The sequence below is a fragment of the Phycodurus eques genome, chromosome 16 (assembly GCF_024500275.1).
Source record: "Phycodurus eques isolate BA_2022a chromosome 16, UOR_Pequ_1.1, whole genome shotgun sequence".
Classification (NCBI taxonomy): domain Eukaryota; kingdom Metazoa; phylum Chordata; class Actinopteri; order Syngnathiformes; family Syngnathidae; genus Phycodurus; species Phycodurus eques.
In genome coordinates, this window is record NC_084540.1 from 7038452 (window position 1) to 7061439 (window position 22988).

The window sequence follows — 22988 nt, forward strand, 5'->3', positions numbered from 1 at the left end:
TAATGGATTCAGGTTTCCCTTGCCCGGACGCGGGTCACCGGGGCCGCCCTCTGCACCCAGGCCTGGAGGTGGGGCTCGAAGGCGAGCGCCTGGTGGCCGGGCCTGCACCCATGGGGCCAGGGTAATGTGGGTCCCCCTTCCCATGGGCTCACCACCAGTGGGAGGGGCCATAGGGGTCGGGTGCAGTGTGATCTGGGCGGTGGCCGAAGGCGGGGATCTTGGCGATCCGATCTACAGAAGCTGGCTCTAGGGACGTGGAATGTCACCTCTCTGGCAGGGAAGCAGCCTGAGCTGGTGTGTGAAGTCGAGAAGTTCCAACTAGATATAGTCGCCTCCACACACAGCTTGGGCTCTGGTACCAGTTCTCTCGAGAGGGGTTGGACTCTCTTCCACTCTGGAGTTGCCCACGGAGAGAGGCGCCAAGCAGGTGTGGGTATACTCGGCGCCTGTACGTTGGGGTTCACCCCGGTGGACGAGAGGTTAGCCTTCCTCCGCCTTTGGGTGGGGGGACGGATCCTGACTGTTGTTTGTGCCTATGCACCAAACAGCAGTTCAGAGTACCCACCCTTTTTGGAGTCCTTGGAGGGGGTGCTGGAGAGCGCTCCCGCTGGGGACTCCTTCGTTCTGCTGGGGGACTTCAATGCTCACGTGGGCAATAACAGTGAGACCTGGAAGGGCGTGATTGGGAGGAACGGCCCCCCCGATCAGAACCCAAGCGGTGTTCTGTTATTGGACTTCTGTGCTCATCACGGATTGTCCATAACGAACACCATGTTCAACCATAAGGGTGTCCACATGTGCACTTGGCACCAGGACACCCTAGGTCGCAGTTCGATGATCGACTTTGTGGTCGTGTCATCGGACTTGCGGCCGCATGTCTTGGACACTTGGGTAAAGAGAGGGCCGGAGCTGTCAACTGATCACCACCTGGTGGTGAGTTGGTGGGGGGAAGATGCCGGTCCGACGTGGCAGGCCAAACGTATTGTGAGGGTCTGTGGGAACGTCTGGCGGAATCCCCTGTCAGAAGGAGTTTCAACTCCCACCTCCGACAGAACTTTGCTCATGTTTCGCTGCGGTTGAGGTCACCGAGGTGGTTAAAAAGCTCCTCGGTGGCAAGGCCCCGGGGGTGGATGAGATTCGCCCGGAGTTCCTCAAGGCTCTGGATGTTGTAGGGCTGTCCTGTTTGACACGCCTCTGCAACATCGCGTGGACATCGGGGACAGTGCCTCTGGATTGGCAGACTGGGGTGGTGGTCCCCCTTTTTAAGAAGGGGGACCGGAGGGTGTGTTCCCACTACAGGGGGATCACACTCCTCAGCCTCCCTGGTAAGGTCTCTTCAGGGGTGCTGGAAAGGAGGGTCTGTCGGGAAGTTGAATCTCAGATTCAGGAGGAGCAGTGTGGTTTTCGTCCTGGCCGTGGAACAGTGGACCAGCTCTACACCCTTGGCAGGGTCCTCGAGGGTGCATGGGAGTTCGCCCAACCAGTCTACATGTGTTTTGTGGACTTGGAGAAGGCGTTCGACCTTGTCCCTCAGGGGGTCCTGTGGGAGTATGGGGGTACCGAACCCCCTGATACGGGCTGTTCGGTCCCTCTACGACCGGAGTAAGTAAGTAGTAATCCGGCAGTAAGTCGGACTCCTTTCCGGTGAGGGTTGGAATCCGCCAAGGCTGCCCTTTGTCACCGATTCTGTTCATAATTTTTATGGACAGAATTTCAAGGCGCAGCCGAGGCGTAGAGGGGGTCCGGTTTGGTGGCCTCAGTAATTTCAAGGCGCAGCCGAGGCGCAGAGGGGGTCCGGTTTGGTGGCCTCAGGATTGCATCTCTGCTTTTGGCTGTTGGGTTCATCAAGCCGTGGCCTCCAACTCTCAGTGGAGCAGTTCGCAGCTGAGTGTGAAGCGGCTGGGATGAGAATCAGCACCTCCAAATCTGAGACCATGGTCCTCAGTCGGTAAAGGGTGGCGTGCCCTCTCCAGGTCGGGGATGAGATCCTGCCCCAAGTGAAGGAGTTCAAGTATCTTGTATCTTGTATCTTGGGGTCTTGTTCACAAGTGAGGGAAGAATGGAACGGGAGATCGACAGGCGGATCGGTCCAGCATCTGCAGTGATGCAGACTTTGTATCGATCCGTTGTGGTAAAGAAGGAGCTAAGCCGAAATGCGAAGATCTCGATTTACCCGTCGATCTAAGTTCCTACCCTCACCTATGGTCACGAGCTGTGGGTCGTAACCGAAAGAACAAGATCCCGGATAAAAGCGGACGAAATGAGTTTCCTCCGCAGGGTGTCCGGGCTCTCCCTTAGAGAGAGGGTGAGAAGCTCGGTCATCCAGGAGGATCTCAGAGTAGAGCCGCTGCTCCTCCACATCGAGAGGAGCCAGATGAGGTGGCTGGGGCATCTGATTCGGATGCCTCCCGGACGCCTTTCTGGTGAGGTGTTCCGGGCACGTCCCACCGGGAGGAGACCCCGGGGACGACCCACAACACGCTGGAGAGACTACGTCCTTCGGCTGGCCTGGGAACTCCTCGGGATCCCCCCGGAAGAGGTGGATGAAGTGGCTAGGGAGAGGGAAGTCTGGGCGTCCCTGCTAAAGCTACTGCCCCCGTGACCCGACCTCGGATAAGATAATAGAAAATGGATGGGTGGAGTTGAGGGGCGGACCATCGCGGATCTCCCGGTTCAAGACAGCGGGCACTCTCGTGCAATCTATGTACACATTAGTTTCTTGCAGAGGACACGCTTTGGCTCGCTAACTTATCCCCGGTCGCCGTTGCTACACTTGTGTCACAACACACACACGTGCACGCACCTCGCGTAATCTATTCCTCAGTAGCGCACCTCTGCTCCACGCATGCGGAGTTGTGCATACATTCACACAGTCGCCACACACACACACACACACACACACACACACACACACACACACACAGTGAGCTCCCTCTCACATTGACATCAGGCAATGGTGTGCCCGTCTACCGCGCCGCCAAAAATAAATAAATAAACATACCAACACGCGATCTACCAAGGCTAAAGGCATCTTTATATTCCCGCGGTCGCGCGGCCGACAACGCCCGCATTGCATCACGTGACCGACGAATTGCCCCGCGCGGCCCCTCTGCGTAGCTTGACGCGCACATGGCAACATTTTTTGCTGTGCGTCAAATGCCGCGGAGATCATCTATCGTGACTGGTCCTTTTTAGTCACATGCTGTGATGACGTACTCAGCGTGCCCCTTGGTTCTACATACCATCTACGCCGCCGCCTTCTCCATCAATTTTACAGAAAGGAAAGTAAAAACGGCTACCGGAAATGCCCCAAAAAAATGCAGAAAAAACTCCACCCTGTGGTGTCCTAGCTAATACCAGCCGAAGCGACACCCCCGACTTGGAGGAGAACTGCAGTACATTTTCAAAACTGCGCGCGTGGGTTGCGCTCGAGTATAAAGGCAAACTACGCACGGGACAGCCGCAGTGACGTCAGCGCGGTCGCCGTCCGCGCGAGTATAAAGAAGCCTTAACTTCGCAATCGATGTATTGGCCACCCCTGACCTACGGCTTGTCATAATGCTAGCTACTGTATTGTTAGCGAGCAATCCCACATAGCTGAACATTCGTGCTGCACACAACGGAGGCTGTATAACACTAATGCGATTAGTTCTAAGTTATATTTTGGGGGAATGCACAGTCAATTAAAAATCCAAGTATGTGATAGATTTACCCATCGAGCAGAAATTAAGACACTTCCCTCCTGTGTCCATCAAGTTCCTCAGGGAATCTGAGTTGACGCCAGCCACCTCTCGAATAGTGGATCCAATGTGTATCCTAGTTTTATTTCTTTCTCTATCAGATTCCCTCTGTTTAGCCTTTCTGGTCTCTTCGCTCTGCTTGTTTTTCCTTGTATTAGAAGACCAAGTTGTTGGCAAACGAGAGATAGCTACCATCCCAGGCCAGGCCTCCAGTCTGTACAGTGTCTAATTGGACAATTCTCTCCGTCAAGAAGACTTCCTGAATTAATAATTTAAATTAAATTAGAGGCATTAGATGGGGACGCAGAGGGATGAGTTTTCAAAAGATTATTTAAATAATATTTTACTGTCTGGACATGCATAGAGTTTTAACATATATGACAAAAAGTGTTTTTTTCCCCTAACTGCTTTAAGACACCTTGATGGAAAACACAAATATTAATGTAGCCCTCACTGGCAGTACTCACAAAACCGTTGAACCCTCAGTTCACTGGGGAAAAGAAACCGAAACCCATTGGCGTAGGAACGCGCCCTCAAAACGCTTCAGCAGGCACAGCGACTGGATCCCGTAGCGTCGAAGGGGCAGCCCGGTGGCGTTGAGCAGGCAGGACCCGTGGCGTTGAGCAGGCAGGACCCGTGGCGTTCAGCAGGCAGGACCCGTGGCGTTGAAAGAGTAAATCCGTTCGCGTTGAAACAGTAAATCAGTTCGCGTTGAAACAGTAAATCCGTTCGCGTGGAGAAACCAGGTCAAGAACCCCCAAAAAACAACTCTTCTCTCCCGCCGCATCTCCCGCTCTTTTTCACACGACCCACCTCCTTCCCCCAATCCCATTGGACGCACCACCCATTCAATCAATCATTAAAAAAACAAAAACCCTGAAATGTTCACAGACCCCTCGGAATGCAGGACACCCCAGTATCCATCCACACAAAGAACCAAACAAACTTTTAACTAGTTTTCACAACAGCAATTCAAACAAATACAGTTCAACACATTTTAGTCAGTACACTACACTCTCCCCCCCCCCAAAAAAAAATGGTCATGCCCTCATGACATGTATAACAACATAACCTTTTATGTTGGGATAAACACTCCCCTCTCAAACCAATCCACTTATAAAAAGTGCTCTTGTACCTCAAAGGTGATGGAGATAAACCATCTGTCTTATCATCAACCTTAGCTAGAGGGACAGTATGAGTACTAACTGCCACGGAGCTTGGACTCCCTAACAAGTCATAGGTTAGTCGGGTAGGAAGCCTTTTCAGTCTCTGAGGCCGTCGTGCCTCGTCTGAACTCTCTGTAACACTGTCTTGTCTCGCAGTCGTTACATCAAATGTCTGTGCTTCAGTGTCCCTTCCAGTATCAACAGTATTTTCAAAAGTCTCATCTTGCACTACGGATCCATCGTCATCTGTTGCCGCAGGTGCCTCAACTGTAACCTCATCCATCTCTTGGTTAATTGGAGGGACAACTCGATCCAAATCCAGGCTGACAGGTTCTGATTGAACAGTTTCCTGAGCTTCCGGTTGTCTTGACTCACATATGGAGTGATAATCATACCACACATACCACACACACATCCTCTTCTGAGTCAGATGCAGACTCAATCTTTTCAACATGATCAAGCGCTGGTACACCAGAAAGATTACAGTTTTCAGCCCTCTTTGCTTTGAGTCTTTTGCTGGCTCTCCTTTTGCGTTGAAGTGTATCTTCGTTCTTTTCCACATTCAATTTCACTTCCTGTCCAATGGGCAGAATGTGATTTTGGTGCAATACTTTGTTTGAGCCTTGTCCGTTCTCTGGCTTCAACTTGAACACAGGCAAACCAGGGAGTTGACTCTCCACAACGTATGGTGTAGCTTTCCAACGATCAGCTAGCTTGTGTTTTCCTTGCAGTCCAAGATTTCTGATTAACACCCCGTCACCAGAGACTAATGGACAGAAACGAACTCTCTGATCGTAGCGTTGTTTGTTCCCTTCATTTCTTTTTTCTAGCCATGCCCTCGGCGAGCTATTAGGCAGTCTGTAATTCTCGTTTCATGTTTTTGACGTATTTCAGATAGAACTTGGTGGATGTACCATCACTTGAGACTCCAAATGCCACATCTACTGGCAGTCTAGCCTCTCGACCGAACATAAGAAAATATGGCGAGTGGCCTGTTGACTCATTTAGCGTGCAGTTGTATGCATGCACCAGCTGACTGATGTATTTACTCCATTTACTTTTGTCCTGTGCATCAAGAGTACTGAGCATGTTGAGAAGAGTTCTATTGAAACGCTCAGGTTGCGGGTCACCCAGCGGGTGGTAGGGTGTGGTTCTAGACTTCTTTATACCAAGCATACTCAACAGTTCATGAATGAGGCGGCTCTCGAAATCTCTGCCTTGATCCGAGTGTACTCGCTTCGGTAGACCATAGTGGACAAAATATTGTTCCCACAGGACCTTCGCAACTGTTGACGCCTTTTGATCCTTAGTCGCAAAAGCTTGAGCATAACGTGTGTAGTGATCTGTAACTACAAGCACATTACAAATGTTTCTGGAGTCAGGCTCAATTGTCAAGAAATCCATACAGACAAGATCCATCGGCCCCTCACTGGTAAGATGTGACAACTCAGCAGCTCTCTTGGGCAGCGTTTTCCTCTGAATACACCTTGGACAATTTTTACAATACGTCTCAACCTGTGTTTTCATACGAGGCCAGTAAAATCTCTCTCGCACCAACCCATAGGTTTTGTCAAACCCAAGGTGACCTGACTGGTCATCCAAAGACTGAAGAACAGTTTCTCTGAACTTCTGTGGGAGTAAGAGTTGTTGTCGAACTGGTTTGTTGGGAGGGCTTACTGATTCGGTACAGTACAGAGTCCTTGACCTTTAACTTTTCCCACTCTTTTAACCACAATGACACATCCGGATGTTTTCGTTTGTTAGCCCGGTCCGCAAAGTTCTGCACAACAGCACACCACACTTCTCCAATGCATGGGTCTTCCTGCTAAGAATGTGAGATGTCAGCTAAAGACATTTGGGGCAGTGGCTGAGTGCTTACAGAAGACACACTACAATAAGCTCTGGGTACATCATGCTTGGATGAGCCCAGGAGATCCACAGCTCTGCAACGGTGAGGATGAGGTGTTCTAATTGACGACATGTGACAGACAGCTTGGACGCTGGTAGGAGACATGGACACTTCCTCTTCACCAGACACATTGCTGTCAGCATGAGGACGCTGTGACAATGCATCTGCATCAATGTTTTGTTTTCCAGAGCGATATTTCAGGCTGAAATCATACATTGATATCTCCGCTAACCATCTATGTCCTGTTGCGTCCAACTTAGCGGTGGTTAAGACATATGTTAACGGGTTATTGTCTGTGTGAACCTCAAACTTGACTCCGTAGAGATAATCATGCAGCTTGGTAGTGACAGCCCATTTTAAAGCCAGAAATTCAAGTTTATGCGTGGGATAATTTTTTTCTGACGGAGAGAGGCTCCTACTTACAAATGCAACCGGGCGCAAACCTTCTCCTTGGTCCTGATAGAGGACACCTCCTAAGCCTTCTCTACTTGCATCAACATGCAGAACATAAACCAGATTTGGGTTTGCGATTGCTAGGACAGGTGATTCTGTAAGACTGACCTTTAATGTCTCAAAAGCTTTCTCACAGTCTTCATTCCACCTTGCCCCAAACAGCTCTGAGGGGTGGTACCACTCTGTTGTCTTCATGTATGTTTTTGAGTTATCTTTCTCTTTGTTGTTCTTTTCCATTTTAGTCTTTCCTCCTGGCCTTCCAGTCACAATGCAGCCCTGTAGTAGCTGATTGAGCGGATGACAGACTCTGGGAAAATCTTTCACAAACCGTTGGTAGTATCCGCAAAACCCAAGAAAAGAACGGAGAGCAGTTATGTTCTCTGGGCGTGGCCACGACTTCACAGCTTCGATCTTTGAAGGATCAGTAGCAATGGCATTGCTAGAAACGACATGCCCAAGATAGGTTACAGAGGGACAGCAGAACTGACATTTATCCAAAGATAATTTAAGTCCCTCTTCCTTTAATCTGTCAAGCACTTTAAGAAGGCGCTGCTCATGTTCCCCCAATGTTCTCCCGAAAACAATGACATCATCAAGGTACACTAACACTTCCAGCAGATTCATATCACCAACCGTCCTTTCCATGATACGCTGAAACGTGGCTGGTGCTCCGCAGATGCCTTGTGGCATTCTCTCAAATTGATAAAATCCTGCCGGACAGGTAAATGCCGTTTTTTCTTTGTCAGCATCACATAAAGGGATCTGATAGTAGCCACTTCGGAGATCAAGCACGCTGAACCATTTGCTACCACTCAGGCATGTCAGGGCATCCTGCACACGTGGGACTGTATACTGGTCAGGAATTGTTCTCCTATTTAATGTCCTGTAATCCACGCACATACGTATGGTCCCATTTTTCTTGCAGACCACAACGATAGGTGATGCATAGGGGCTTCTAGACTCTGAAAGTATTCCAGCTTCTTTCAAATCATTTAAATGTTTTCTCACAGCCTCCAAATCCTTTGGAGGTAAGCGTCTAGAGCGTTCTCTGAATGGTTTGTCCTCCGTCACTCGAATGCTGTGTTGTGTGCTCTTTGCACAACCAACGTCAAACTCACTACAGGAGAAAACCTCTTTCCTTTCCATCATTCTCTGACACAGCCTCTCCTTCCACTCAGGAGGCACAGGAGAATCTGCGAAGTTGAAAGACGAGGGGGATAGTTGAGATGTGGACGGCTTTGATGACTTCTTTTCAGGTACTGCATTTATTACATCCACCCTGTGCAAATGAGCAATTTGCATACCACGTTTCAATGTCACAGAATGATTTGATACATTTCTCAAAGTTACTGTGATACGACGACAATGAACAGCACTTGCTTTATCAACAACAGGCATCACTAACAGTTCTTCAGGGAAGTAACCCTCCTCTGGGCGTTCTACAAGAACAGCCTGACCAGAAAACCCCCCCGCAAATTTTGGCACGCCAACCACTTTTGCAACGCCACCAGGAGACAGCACTAAGGGCTTCTCTCGAGCTTCACAGACAGCAATAAGGGCTTCTCTCGAGTGAACCAGACTGTTCCTCTTTTTAGGTCAGCTGTGTCATCTGGGGTGCTCCGAAACTTCTCATAAGCCTCTTTTATTGCTGGGTGAACACAACAAGTGTTTCTATGGTCTTAGCTACACCCACTACATCTCCAGCAAACTCAAGTTTCAAACACATATAACCATCATATGGATATCGGTCTGCACTGAGGCCCCAAATCTCCAAACACTCAATAGGGGTCAAGGGCAGGTGTTTCAGATACTTGTCATAAAAGGAGCAGTACAGCAGGGTAACTTGGGTACTTGTGACCCACTACACCCACTATCAAGCAAAGCTTTGGCGTAGATGCCCTCAACCTGTACAGGAACAACAGAACTAGGTCCAATTAAACCCTCTGGCAAATCAGCCTTGCTTTCTTTTAGCGTATCACACTTTGTGGAACGTGTTCTCTCCAGAGCATCAGGCCGTTCCTTTACTGAGCTCCTGGGAAGTTTCCCATCAGCTGTTTTGCTTTCAGGAGACGCTTATTCACTTTTCGGAGATTCTCTGGGTTTTCACACTCCCGCTGAAAGTGACCATCTTCACCACATTTGTAGCAAAAAACATCTGCACCATATTAAAATCTGGGAGTTCTAGCTTTCCCACTTGCATATTTTACAGCAGCTTTTTGAGTGTGGTTCTGGATTGCATGCTGTGGTGGACTTTCTGATGTGGCGACAGAGACAGATAGCAGACGTGCAATATCACTTTTAAGCCCCTGAAGTTCCTTCTTCAGACTCTCTATGGCATGGTCGGTCTCCACTCCAACAGCTACTGATGGTGCAGACTCTGGTTGTTTTGACACCACTGACGCCGTAGCACAACCTGCACACTTAACCGCAGATGAAGAAACAACATTCTTCACTCTTTCTCTTTCAAGAACCATCCCCTCTTCTTCTCTTACCTCACGAAGGAGCTCTGTGAAGCTTGGAGCGGGCTTTAGCTTGTAAGTCATCCTTATACGAAGTGCAGCAAGATCATGCGTGAGAGCACCTCTAGCAATTTGCTCGATGCATGTCCTGTTCATGTCAGTGACGTCGATCCCACCTTTCCGATGAACAGCGTGCAGCAGTTTGTCTAACCTGAGTAAGTATCCTGACAACTTCTCAGTTTCTTGCTGGAATGTGTTACGGAACTTTACGATGAGATCAGCTGCACTATCTGTGGTCCCAAAAGCTGTTTCTAGGGCCTTAAGATACTCATTGGCAGTGGCACTGGGGTTAGTGGCTCTTAAACCCCGGACAATATCTGCTGCAGGCCCTTTGAGACTTTCAGCAATTCTCTGTTTCTTGACAACATCAGAACATTGCCACTCATCCAGCAGGTGGGTGGTCTGTTCCGCCCAAGAGTCATACTCCTCTTCTCCAGGTAGCGTTGGCTTTATGCCCGAGAAGAAGCGAAGTTTACGATAGCCTTGTCCGTCCATAGGCGGGGCTTGACATTTTTTCACAAGCAAAGAGATGGCATTGACAAGCTCTGTGTTCAAGTCAGGAACAGCGGGTGGGGCAGGCGTGGTCTTAAGCAAACCTGTCACATCATCTAAAGTCTTTCCTTCACTGGCTAAGAATGACACTAGCTTGGATTGGAAACCTCTTTTGTCACTAGTCACATGGAAAGCCTGAAAATCAGGGACACTTACTACCCACAAGTCTGACGGGTCCCCAGCAACCAACTGTTCAGGTAAGTCAGTTTTAGTCATGTCATCTGTGGTCTCAACTAATACGGACTGATTGTTGTTTGTGCGTGTTAGACACCGTCCTCTGATTTTAGTGCGACCAAAAATTTTAGCTTCATCAAGTACCTTATAAATGTTCTCATCAGTAACATCAAGAGAAACCCCACTAAGCACAATAGAATTCTTAACGTCAATACCTTTGTCGTCACACCATTTGATTATTTGTTCGTACTCCATGTTTTGTTTTGAGTTTTTTTTTCACACAAAACACACCCAGTATTGTGATTACAGTGCTATTCCAACCCCGGTCAACATTGACCGAATTTCTTCTCTTTTTTTTTTTTTTTTTTTTTCCTTTGCTCACAAATACACTAGTGAACAATAACAATCCCGGACGAGCCCCCACATGCTGGCAGTACTCACAAAACCGTTGAACCCTCAGTTCACTGGGGAAAAGAAACCGAAACCCATTGGCGTAGGAACGCGCCCTCAAAAAGCTTCAGTAGGCACAGCGACTGGATCCCGTAGTGTCGAAGCGGCAGCCCGGTGGCGTTGAGCAGGCAGTACCCGTGGCGTTGAGCAGGCAGGACCCGTGGCGTTGAGCAGGCAGGACCCGTGGCGTTGAAAGAGTAAATCCGTTCGCGTTGAAACAGTAAATCCGTTCGCGTGGAAAAACCAGGTCAAGAACCCCCAAAAAACAACTCTTCTCTCCCGCCGCATCTCCCGCTCTTTCTCACACGACCCACCTCCTTCCCCCAATCCCATTGGACGCACCACCCATTCAATCAATCATTAAAAAAACAAAAACCCTGAAATGTTAACAGACCCCTCGGAATGCAGGACACCCCAGTATCCATCCACACAAAGAACCAAACAAACTTTTAACTAGTTTTCACAACAGCAATTCAAACAAATACAGTTCAACACATTTTAGTCAGTACACTACATTAACTTAATGCATTGATGATCTTAACCATTGGGCCACGGCTACCCTAAGAGAAAGTTGATAGAAGTAGTAAGATAAGACATGAGAGTAGTTGGTTAGGAGGAGGCAGAAGGCTTACATGGAAAATGATGACATGCTGTGGAAACCTCTAACGGGACAAGGTGAAAGGGCAAGAAGAAGACATCTCTGAATTTTTGTCTGTACAAGCAATTGGTAGATATACACTGGGTACGGAAAGTATTCATCCATACATCCATCCATCCATTTTCTGATCCGCTACTCCTCACTAGGGTCGCGGGCGTGCTGGAGCCTATCCCAGCTATCATTGGGCAGGAGGCGGGGTACACCCTGAACTGGTTGCCAGCCAATCGCAAGGCACACATAAACAAACAACCATTCGCACTCACATTCACACCTACGAGCAATTTAGAGTTGTCAATTAACCTAGCATGCATGTTTTTGGGATGTGGGAGGAAACCGGAGTGCCCGGAGAAAACCCACGCAGGCACGGGAGAACATGCAAACTCCACACAGGCGGGGCCGGGGATTGAACCCTGGTCCTCAGAACTGTAAGGCAGACGCTCTAACCAGTCGGCCACCGTGCCGCCGGAAAGTATTCAGACCCCCTTAAATGTTTCACTCTTTGTTATATTGCAGCCATTTGCTTAAATAATTTAAGTTAATTTTTTTCCTCATTAATGTACACACATTAATTGTTATATATTGACAAAAAAAATGGAATTTCATTTTTGCATATTCACTAAAAAAGAAAAACTGAACTATCACACAGCCATAAGTATTCAGACCCAATGCTCAGTATTTAGTAGAAGCACCCTTTCGAGCTGATACAGCCATGAGTCTTTTTGGGAATGATGGAGTTTTTCACACCTGGATTTGGGGATCCTCTTCCATTCCTCCTTGCAGATCCTCTCCAGTTCTGTCAGGTTGGATGGTGAACGTTGGTGGACAGCCATTTTGAGGTCTCTCCAGAGATGCTCATTGGGTTTAAGTCAGGGCTCTGGCTGGGCCATTCAAGAACAGTCACGGAGTTGTTATGAAGCCACTCCTTTGTTATTTTAGCTTTGTCCTTAGGGTAGTTGTCTTGTTGGAAGGTGAACCTTTGACCCAGTCTGAGGTCCTGAGCACTCTGGAGAAAGTTTTTGTCCAGGATATCCCTGTACTTGGCCACATTCATCTTTCCTTCGATTGCAACCAGTCGTCCTGTCCCTGCTGCTGAAAAACACCCCCATAGCATGATGCTGCCACCACCATGCTTGACTGTTGGGACTGTATTGGACAGGGGATGAGCAGTGCCTGGTTTTCTCCACACATACCACTTAGAATTAAGGCCAAAAAGTCTCATCAGACCAGAGAATCTTATTTCTCACCATCCTGGAGTCCTTTAGGTGTTTTTTAGCAAACTCCATGTGGGCTTTAATGTGTCTTGCATTGAGGAGACGCTTCCGTCGGGCCACTCTGCCATAAAGTCCCGACTGGCTGAGGACTGAAGTGATGGTTGCCTTTCTAGAACTTTCTCCCATCTCCCGACTCCATCTCTGGAGCTCAGCCACAGTGATCTTTGGGTCCTTCTTTACCTCTCTCACCAAGGCTCTTCTCCTCCAATTGCTCAGTTTGGCTGGATGGCCAGCCCTAGGAAGGGTTCTGGTCATCTCAAACGTCTACCATTTAAGGATTATGGAGGCCACGGTGCTCTTAGTAACCTTAAGTGCAGCAGCAATTTTTTTATAACCTTGGCCAGATTTGTGCCTTGCCACAATTCTGTCTCTGAGCTTTTCAGGCAGTTCCTTTGACCTCACGATTCTCATTTGTTTGAAGCCTGTTGAATTGGCTCTAAGTGAATCTATAAATTCAGATTTTGTGGTAATCAATTATGTGTCAAACATAATAATGCAACGTGTGATGTGAGTTGTGCTGCTAAGCACAGAAATAAAACAATCCACTGCCTTTGTACTCCAGAGCACAAGACAAAACTAAAAACGAAACCAACAAAACAGAGAAGAAAACAAAAACAAACGACTCCAGACATCACCCCCCAACCCCCTTTTGACAACGTCATCCCACCTTGCTCACTTTAGCAAAATACAAAAATAACATAAAAAAACATTCTCAACAACTAAAAAGTGGTTAATACCGGACGGAATTTGGCCCAATGGGTTTCGACTCCAGTATTGGACAAATATCCTCAACAGCATCCATGGAAGTGGATGCTGGCAGTGTTGGTGGATGGGCAGTTTAGGTTCAATTGAATTGGCGGATAGTTCCTAATTAACCCTATATTTGCTGGTAGCCCAAACGGTGGGATTTGACTTGGGACTTGGGAAATGTCAAGGAAGCGGAAAAGAACATTGCGCATGAAGTTCAAATGCGTAAGGACGCAATGCAAAGCACATATGCATGTTTTGAAAAATCTGTGTTCTTGACAGAGTTAAACAAAAAACGTTCCCAATTAGTCATGCGCCGGCAGAAGGCTTACATTCTTGTAATCACGCTGAAGTTTGCTCCGCCAGAGAAATGTGCACAAAAGACACACAGCTGCGCATATACACACGGAGACAACATAACATTAAAAAAAACACACAGCTGCGTATAAACACACAAACAACATCCATCCATCCATCCATTTTCTGAGCCGCTTCTCCTCACGAGGGTCGCGGGCGTGCTGGACCCTATCCCAGCTGTCATCGGGCAGGAGGTGGGGTACACCCTGAACTGGTTGCCAGCCAATCGCAGGGCACCTACAAACAAACAACCATTCGCACTCACAGTCACACCTACGGGCAATTTAGAGTCTCCAATTAATACATGTTTTTGGGATGTGGGAGGAAACCGGAGTGCCCGGAGAAAACCCATGCAGGCACGGGGAGAACATACAAACTCCACACAGGCGTGGCCGGGGATTGAACCGGGTCCTCAGAACTGTGAGGCTGACGCTCTAACCAGTCGTCCACCATGCCGCCACAAACAACACTACATACAAAAAAAAAAAAAAAAACACACACACACACACACACACAGGAGCAACAGCTCACAACGTATTGGTTAAGTAGTAACACGCACACAGATACGTACAGTATCCACAGTGAACAACAGATCTATCTACCTGTAATCAGTCAAACAACGCACTTTCACCGAACACTTGGCCAAGATTCCAGCATTCGTCTCTCAAATACCACACACAGACAGAAACATACACGCACCAACACATCAGTAATCAGTAGACTGCACAGTCACTCACACAAAGTTGTTTTCGTCCATAAATTGAACACACGTCTTGTCAGTCGGATATTCTTATGTCTTCAGTCTCAAACACCTTTAAAGCTTTTGTTGTCATTTTAATTGCTGTAAATCACTTGGTGTTACATTTTTTTTATTTATAAAAGGTGCTAGATAAATACATTTTCTTTGATCATTTGACAGCATTTGAAACAAACATTGTTTCAAAGAAAACTGTTAACTCTGTGAGTGCAAACAAATCATGGTTCTGAACTCAGTGCTGTGAATTGCGCATTTTCACAAAACCAATATTCTCACCCCTCACAGTAAGTAGTTAACATTTTGCTTTTAACATTTGTGTTAATTTATATCATGGAATTAACCATGAGTTTACCCAGAATTTTTATTTATCGAGAACCCAAAAAAATAAACCAGTTTATTTAAAATTTTCAATCATCAATTAAAAATATGCATTTTGAATTCTTTTTCCCAGACCAACGAGCCACAAGTGAATAGTTACTTGAAAACCTTTAAAAATTACAAATCGTCTTACATGTCGGGTGAGAACGCAGCCCTATGAGGGGCACAAGCCAGTGCAAACTGTAGGCTGGTCCCAAGCCCGGATAAATGCAGAGGGCTGCGTCAGGAAGGGCATCCGGCTTAAAACTTTCCCAAACAAATATGAGCATTCATCCAAAGAATTCCATACCGGATCGGTTGTGGCCTGGATTAACAACGTCCGCCACCGGCGTCAGTGAAAATTCAGATACTGTGGGTCCAAGTTGAAGAAGAAGGTAGTGGTAGGGGAGAGTGTGGTTAGACAGCATAGGATGGTGGTGTGTAAGATGACTCTGGTGGTGGGGAGAAAGATGAGGAAGACAAAGGAAGAGCAGAGAACCATGTGGTGGAAGCTGAAAGGGGACGAGGGTTGTGCAGCTTTTCGGGAAGAGATGAGACAGGCTCACGGTGGACAGGAGGAGCCTCCAGAAGACTGGACCACTGCAGTCAAGGTGATCAGAGGGGCAGCCAGGAGAGTACTTGGTGTATCTTCTGGCAGGAAAGGAGAGAATGAGACTTGGTGGTGGAACCTCACAGTACAGGAAATCCATCCATCCATCCATTTTCTATCGCTTATCTGAGGTCGGGTTGTGGGGGCAGTAGCTTTAGCAGGGACGCCCAGGAAATCCATCCATCCATCCATTTTCTGACCCGCTTATCCTCACTAGGGTCGCGAGTGTGCTGGAACCTATCCCAGCTATCGTCGGGCAGGAGGCGGGGTACACCCTGAACTGGTTGCCAGCCAATCGCAAGGCACACATAAACAAACAACCATTCGCACACACATTCACACCTACGGGCAATTTAGAGTCTTCAATCAACCTACTACGCATGTTTTTGGGACATGGGAGGAAACTGGAGTGCCCGGAGAAAACCCACGCAAGCACGGGGACAACATGCAAACTCCACACAGGCGGGGCTGGGGATTGAACCCCAGTCCTTAGAACTGTGAGGCAGACGCTCTAACCAGTCGTCCACCCTGCCACTGGCCCAGGAAATCATACAAGGAAAAAGGTTAGCTAAGAAGAAGTGGGACACTGAGAGGACCGAGAAGAGACAAAAGGAATACATTGAGATGCGACATAGGGCAATGGTAGAGGTGGCAAAGGCCAAACAAGAGGCATATGATGACATATATGCCAGGTTGGACACTAAAGAAGGAGAAAAGGATCTATACAGGCTGGCCAGACAGAAGGCGAGAGATGGGAAGGATGTGCAGCAGGTTATGGTGATTAAGGATAGAGATGGAAATATGTTGACTGGTGCCAGTAGTGTGCTAGATAGATGGAAAGAATACTTCGAGGAGTTGATGAATGAAGAAAATGAGAGTGAAGGGAGAGTAGAATAGGCAAGTGTGGTGGACCAGGAAGTGGCAATGATTAGTAAGGGTCAAGTTAGAAAGGCATTAAAGAGGATGAAAAATTGAAAGGCAGTTGGTCCTGATGACATTCCTGTGGAGGTATGGAAGCATCTCGGAGCGGTGGCTGTGGAGTCTTTGACCAGCTTGTTCAATAGAATTCTCGCGCGTGAGAAGATGCCTGAGGAATGGACCATGATGTTTGCAGATGACATTGTGATCTGCAGTGAAAGCAGGGAGCGGGTGGAGGAACAGTTAGAAAGATGGAGGCATGCACTGGAAAGCAGAGGAATGAAGATTAGTCGAAGTAAGACAGAATGTATGTGCATGAATGAGAGGGGTGGTGGGGGAAGAGTGAGGCTACAGAGTGAAGAGATAGCAAGGGTGGAGGACTTTATATACTTGGGATCAAACGTCCAGAGCAAAGGTGAGCGTGGTCTGTAAGTGAAGAAACGGGTCCAAGCAGGTTGGAACGGTTGGAGGAAGGTGTCAGGTGTGTTATGTGACAGAAGAGTCTCTGTGAGGATGAAGGGAAAGGTTTACAAAACAGTGGCGAGGCCAGCCATGATGTACGGATTAGAGACAGTGGCACTGAAGAGACAACAGGAAGCAGAGCTGGAGGTGGCGGAAATGATGATGTTGAGGTTCGCTCTCGGAGTGACCAGGTTGGATAAAATTAGAAATGAGCTCATCAGAGGGACAGCCAAGGTTCGATGTTTTGGAGACAAAGTTAGAGAGAGCAGACATCAATGGTTTGGACATGTCCAGAGGAGAAATAGTGAGTATGTTGGTAGAAGGATGATGACGATGGAGCTGCCAGGCAAGAGAGCTAAAACAAGACCAAAGAGAAGGTTGATGGATGTCGTGAGAGAAGACATGAGTGCAGTTGGTGTTCGAGAGGAGGATGCAGGAGCTTACATGGAAAAGGAAGACACGTTGTGGCGACCCCTAAAGGGACAAGCCGAAAGGAAAAGAAGTCTTACATTTCGGGTGATTCCTCGATCACCTTAGGTCCCAGACCAAACATCTACACGGAGAATAAATCCTCAGACAATTACAAGTCATGATTCTACATGTCAAGTACTTCAATTTTCAATTTATATTTGTTATCCCTCGTCTTTTGTTGTCATGACAACAAAAAACAAAACAAAAAAAAGAACATAAACAACAGCACTGAGAAATCAAAATATTATGCTAATTCTGTCAATTGGACTGGTTTTGGAGAGGGGGAGGACATAATAGGACTAATCAGAATCAGAATCATCGTTATTTGCCAAGTATGTCCAAAAAACACAAGGAATTTGTCTCCGGTAGTTGGAGCCGCTCTTGTACGACAACAGACAGTCAATTGACAGAGAACACTTTGAGACATAAAGACATTGACAAAAAAAAGGGTCACTGAGCAATAAAGGGTTAATAGTTATCTGGTAATGCCGGTAATTTATTTATTTTTTTGACAATTGTACAAAGATGCAGAGTCCTCTAGCACTTAGAGCAGTTTGAATGACTAATATAGCAATAGTCCGGTGCAATGACCATTGTGCAAAGGGAGCCGAGACTTCAAGGAGTTTATGCAGTTTAAAGTGACGAGTAGCGCGATAATCTGGGACAATGTTGATGTTGCAGATACTCCGCAGTCACTGTGCAAATGGAGCAGATGCTCCTCTGGCATGAGTGGCCAGTATTGGTCAACAACAGATATGCAAATAGTGCAGCGTGGCGAGACAACTACAGTGAGTGCACGAGTAATACATAATTGGCCCCACAGAAATGTGGCGACAAACTCCAGTCCAAAAAACATTTCCAGCATGTTGCAATGGAATTGTAGGTTAGGTGTTTAAGAAGTTGATCGCAAGAGGGAAGAAGCTGTTGGAATGTCTGCTAGTTCTAGTTTGCATTGATCGGTAGCGCCTACCTGAGGGAAGGAGCTGGTACTTCGCACAGTTCCAGAGATCTATTGAAGATCTGATTGAAGACTGGCGCGAGCTGGTCCGCGCAGACTTTGAGGCAGGATGGGGACACATGGTCTGGGCCTGCCGCTTTGTAATATTTTGTTGTTTGAAGATGCGTCTCACATCCTTTTTCGTGGATGGTAAACGCAGAAGACAGGTGTGTGATTGTAGTCGGGGGTGCGGCCGGATGGGTGTGGGGTGTGAAAGTGTCCTTTTCAAATCTGCAGTAGAAGGTATTCAAGTCGTTGGCTAGTGTGCTGTTGTTCTCAGTTTGGGGGGATCGTCGCTTGTAATTAGTCAGCGATTGGAATGCATGCCAGACTGATTTAGAGTCGTTAGCGCTAAACTGTTATTCCAACTTTGCTGCATTGTTCCTCTTTGCAATGTTAATTTTCTTTAGTCAGCAGGTTTTCTAGCGCGATTATACACTGTCCCCGCTTTGATATGCGTCCTCCTTAGCTTGGCGAAGCTGCTTAAGTTTGGCAGTGAACCACGGCTTGTTGTTGAAAGTGCGAAATTACTTTGTTGGTACACAAACCTCTTCACAGAAACTGATATAGGATGTGACAGTGTCCATATATTCATCCAGGCTGCCAGCTGAATTTTCAAAGACACTCCAGTCTGTGCAGTCTAAACAACTTTGAAGTTCCATCTTTGCTTCATTGGTCCACTTTTTCACTGTTTTCAATGTAGGCTTTGCACATTTAAGTTCTTGCCTGTACGTCGGTATTAAGTGAATTAAGCAGTGATCAGACGAGCCCAGGGCTGCACGAGGTATAGCACGGTATGCGTCTTTTACCGTAGTATAGCAGTGGTCTAAAATTTTATTTTCCCTGGTCGGACAGTCGATGTGCTGCTTGTATTTGGGGAGTTAGTGGTTGAGTTTAGCTTTGTTAAAGTCCCCGAGTATAATGAGGGGTGAGTCCGGGTGTTTTTTTTCAATTTCGTTGACTTGTTCGGCGAGCGTTAACAGTGCAGCGTTCGTGTTAGCTTGAGGGGGGATATAGGCACCAGCGAGAATGAATGATGCGAACTCACGAGGCGAGTAGAATGGCTTACAGTTCAAAAACAGCGACTCCAAATGCGGGCTGCAGTGTGTGCTGAGTTCCGTGACGTCCGTACACCATTTTTCGTTGCTATAAAAGCATATCCCGCTGCCTTTTGTTTTCCCGATACGGCGCCGTCGGGTACAGTGTCGCAAAGCCAGGTCTCCGTAAAGCTCATGGCGACGGAACGTCCAAAGTCTTTACTGGTCTTTAACAGAAGATGAAGCTCGTCCATTTTGTTGGGTAGGGAGTGTACATTCGCGAGTTGGATCGACGGGAACGACTATCTGTATCCTCTCTTGCGGATACAGATTCAAAGGTATCTATCAATTATACTTCATAGTTGCATACATTAACTCCATAAGTGTGTATATGAATGTCTGGTGGTGACTGTAAATTAAATAACTAGCCTAAGTGAAGCAGTGTTATCAGTACCTTCATTGCAGAAAAATAACAAGAAGAAACAGCAATGTTGAATGCATGTGTGTCTGCATTTCGCCAGTTAAGCGCCGCTCTGTCTTTGGGGCCACCGGGAGTCAGCCAGAGGTCAGACGAACCGGGTCCCCCACCATCGATCACCACCATGAGTGCAAAAGCCCTTTTTTTCCCCCCTCCTTCGGACAGTCTCTATTCCAATGTCTATCCAATGTCTCTTCGTTCCACAATGAAACAATCTTCTGCAACGTTCCCTCCCATGTTCAGCTCCCAGCCTCAACCTCCTCAAATCTGGTTCAGCGTTGCTTTGCTATCCATGAGGCCGCACGGCCTGGCGGTGGAGGAGGGAGGCGGCTGCTCTCATTGTGACACTGCAGCAGGCTGTGTGAGAAGAGGGGCGGGGGGACTGTAGAAGTGCTGCATGTGGAGGGCTGTGCTATGGGTCGCAGGAGACGGTTGTGTTGTTGGTCTTCATCCAGATTGCACTCTTCTTGATCTTTGTCATAGGGTGAGGCCACTGTGGAACCCAGCTCGCGACCACAACCTGACATCCTCCCCTTGGCCAACTCGGACAGATTAGACCACAGTTATCATTAACTTGCCCTACATATAGTTTTGTCAGAAAGCTTCTGTCCGTATTCACATCTAAATCAAACAGTCAAGCACATTTCCAGACATTTGACAGTTTTATCGAAAAGTTCCAAAAGGTATTCCTTCTTTTTGTTTTTGTTTTTTCGTTGTACATGCTCTCCCTTTTGCTGGGTAACCATATTCATTTATTTCTCCACATATTCCACAGACTTCTCTCCATATTCTTCTCTCATACGAGACATAATAGGTGACGTATACACTGGTAATTCAGCCGTACTCTTTTTTTGCTCTTTCCATTTTCCAAGAAGCGCTTCTCTTTTTTACAATATTCGAACATCTTCGTCTTGTTGGGGACCTAAACCCCTGATTATTGGACTCAACCTGTGGACCCGAACCCCTGACTGTCAGACTCGAACCTGTAATTGTAGGGGACTCGAACCGCTAACCACATCGGACCCGAACCTGAGGAATCAAGTCCCTCACTGTCGGGGACTCGAACCCCTAACCTCCGGACTGGAACCAGGAGACTTTATAACCTGGACTTTAAGGACTCGAAGCTTACCAATGGAATGTGGGGAGAGTATTAAGTATTAAGTGGTATTACCCATACCACTTAATACAAAGGCACGATCGTTTCAAATACAGTACACCATATCAAATGCGCCGATTTTCAAGGAATTAAAATTTTCTTTACCGTAATACTTTGTTTGGAGGACAACTGGTCCGTTTGGATCCTGAGGTGATAGCCGACATCCAGAGCCCCGGCAGTCCCCCCGTCCTTAATTCTTTGGGTGGAGGCAGGACTCGTGCATTGGTCCTGGATGATCAATCACTGTCCCCTGGATCGGCGATCAATCCTAGGATCACACTTCTGACACCAACTGTTTTGGTAAATCATTTTCTGACAGAATAAGTAAGGACACAATCTTGTCTTTGTGGGTTTTTATTACAAAAAAGAAAGAAGACTCTTTGCAAAGAGACGAAAAGGTACAAGTCAAAGCAAAACAATCACCTCCATTATACAAAAGTGAGATTGACAGAGAAGCAAAGGAAAGCAAAACAATTATCTTTGTCCAGCTGCACTCAATTTATCTTTATCGAAAAACTGCTAGTCGTCACAACATGGCTAGGAACAACCAAGGACGCACAAAACGGCCGGAAAACAGCCAGCAGTCACAACATGGAACAATAAAGCTTGTATAAAACTAATAGAAGTATATATTGGTATATATAAAACTCATCATGTTGCTATAAATTGTGACTCTGCATGATCTACTCTCTCAAAGATTAAATGGGCCTAACTTGCATGCATCTCTTTAGTTTATGACTTGTTTTATTGCAATATAATGTATATACTGTATATATTTAATGTGTTGATTTAATTTTTCACTACAATCTCTCTCTCTCTCTCTCTCTCTCTCTCTCTCTCTCTCTCTCTCTCTCTCTCTCTCTCTCTCTTTCTCTCTAGATGAAATAGCTTTCCTGGAGGGAATGACTATCGTCTATAAGAGCAGTATAGACCTTTTCCTCTATGTGGTCGGAAGCTGTCAAGAGAATGAGGTAGAATGCATGCATCTCTTTCACCCAAATCTGCTTTCATAAAATACCCAGATAATGCAATTCTAAAGTGGAGCATGCCACCAAAAACCGGCATACTATAGATTTGCTGAGCACATTTAAAGTAACCTCTTATTGATATAACATAATCTCCAAATTCCTTCTGGAAATTCAAAATCCAGTGTTTGCATGGGTCTCTTGTCAGCTCTCAACAGGTTGCACTTCTTAAACAACCTCCAAACTTTCAAGATAATTCCACAACTAAGAACCCTTCAACCGACCTCAAAACTTTAAAGACAATTCCACTAGTAAGAACTAGACATGGGCTGGTGGTGTCAGATTCTGATAGTATGATAACCTTGATAAAAAATATTGCGGTATCACGGTATTGTAATAATAACTCTAAAATGTATTATTGTGAAAGATTTGGGTAAATAAATACAACTTATTTTCCTTTCAACACAATTATTTTTAAACAAAATATAGAATATTTCGTACATTAATAAACTTGTTGATTATATCACAAAATTAAAAACATCTCTTCTTCATACAAGGAACACATTTGTCAAAATCTGAAGAAAATTACCCATCTGATTTAAATTTCAGTCAGTCCTTTTCAGCTAGCTATAAGACCAGACAACGGGGACAATTTCAAATTGTTTTTGGAAATTGTGGACGTCGTGTCCTCCGGGCCAAAGAGGAAAAGAACCATCCGGACTGTTGTGGACACAAAGTTCAAAGGCCAGCATCTGTGATGGTATGGGGCTGTCTTAGGGCCAAT

At 46.7% G+C, this 22988-nt stretch overlaps 1 protein-coding gene across 8 annotated transcripts in view; it reads left to right on the forward strand.

Annotated features, from left to right (window-relative positions):
• copz2 (COPI coat complex subunit zeta 2) overlaps nt 1-22988 on the forward strand; it is a 120300-nt gene that overhangs the window by 40233 nt on the left and 57079 nt on the right. For all 8 annotated transcript variants that reach the window (XR_009769995.1, XR_009769996.1, XM_061699595.1 and 5 more), the window contains one exon: nt 22119-22210. Coding sequence is in view for 6 of the 8 variants with exons in the window: in XM_061699595.1 (XP_061555579.1) it covers nt 22119-22210 (92 nt within the window). In the remaining 2 variants the exon portion in view is untranslated. The remainder of the gene's footprint in view (nt 1-22118; nt 22211-22988) is intronic.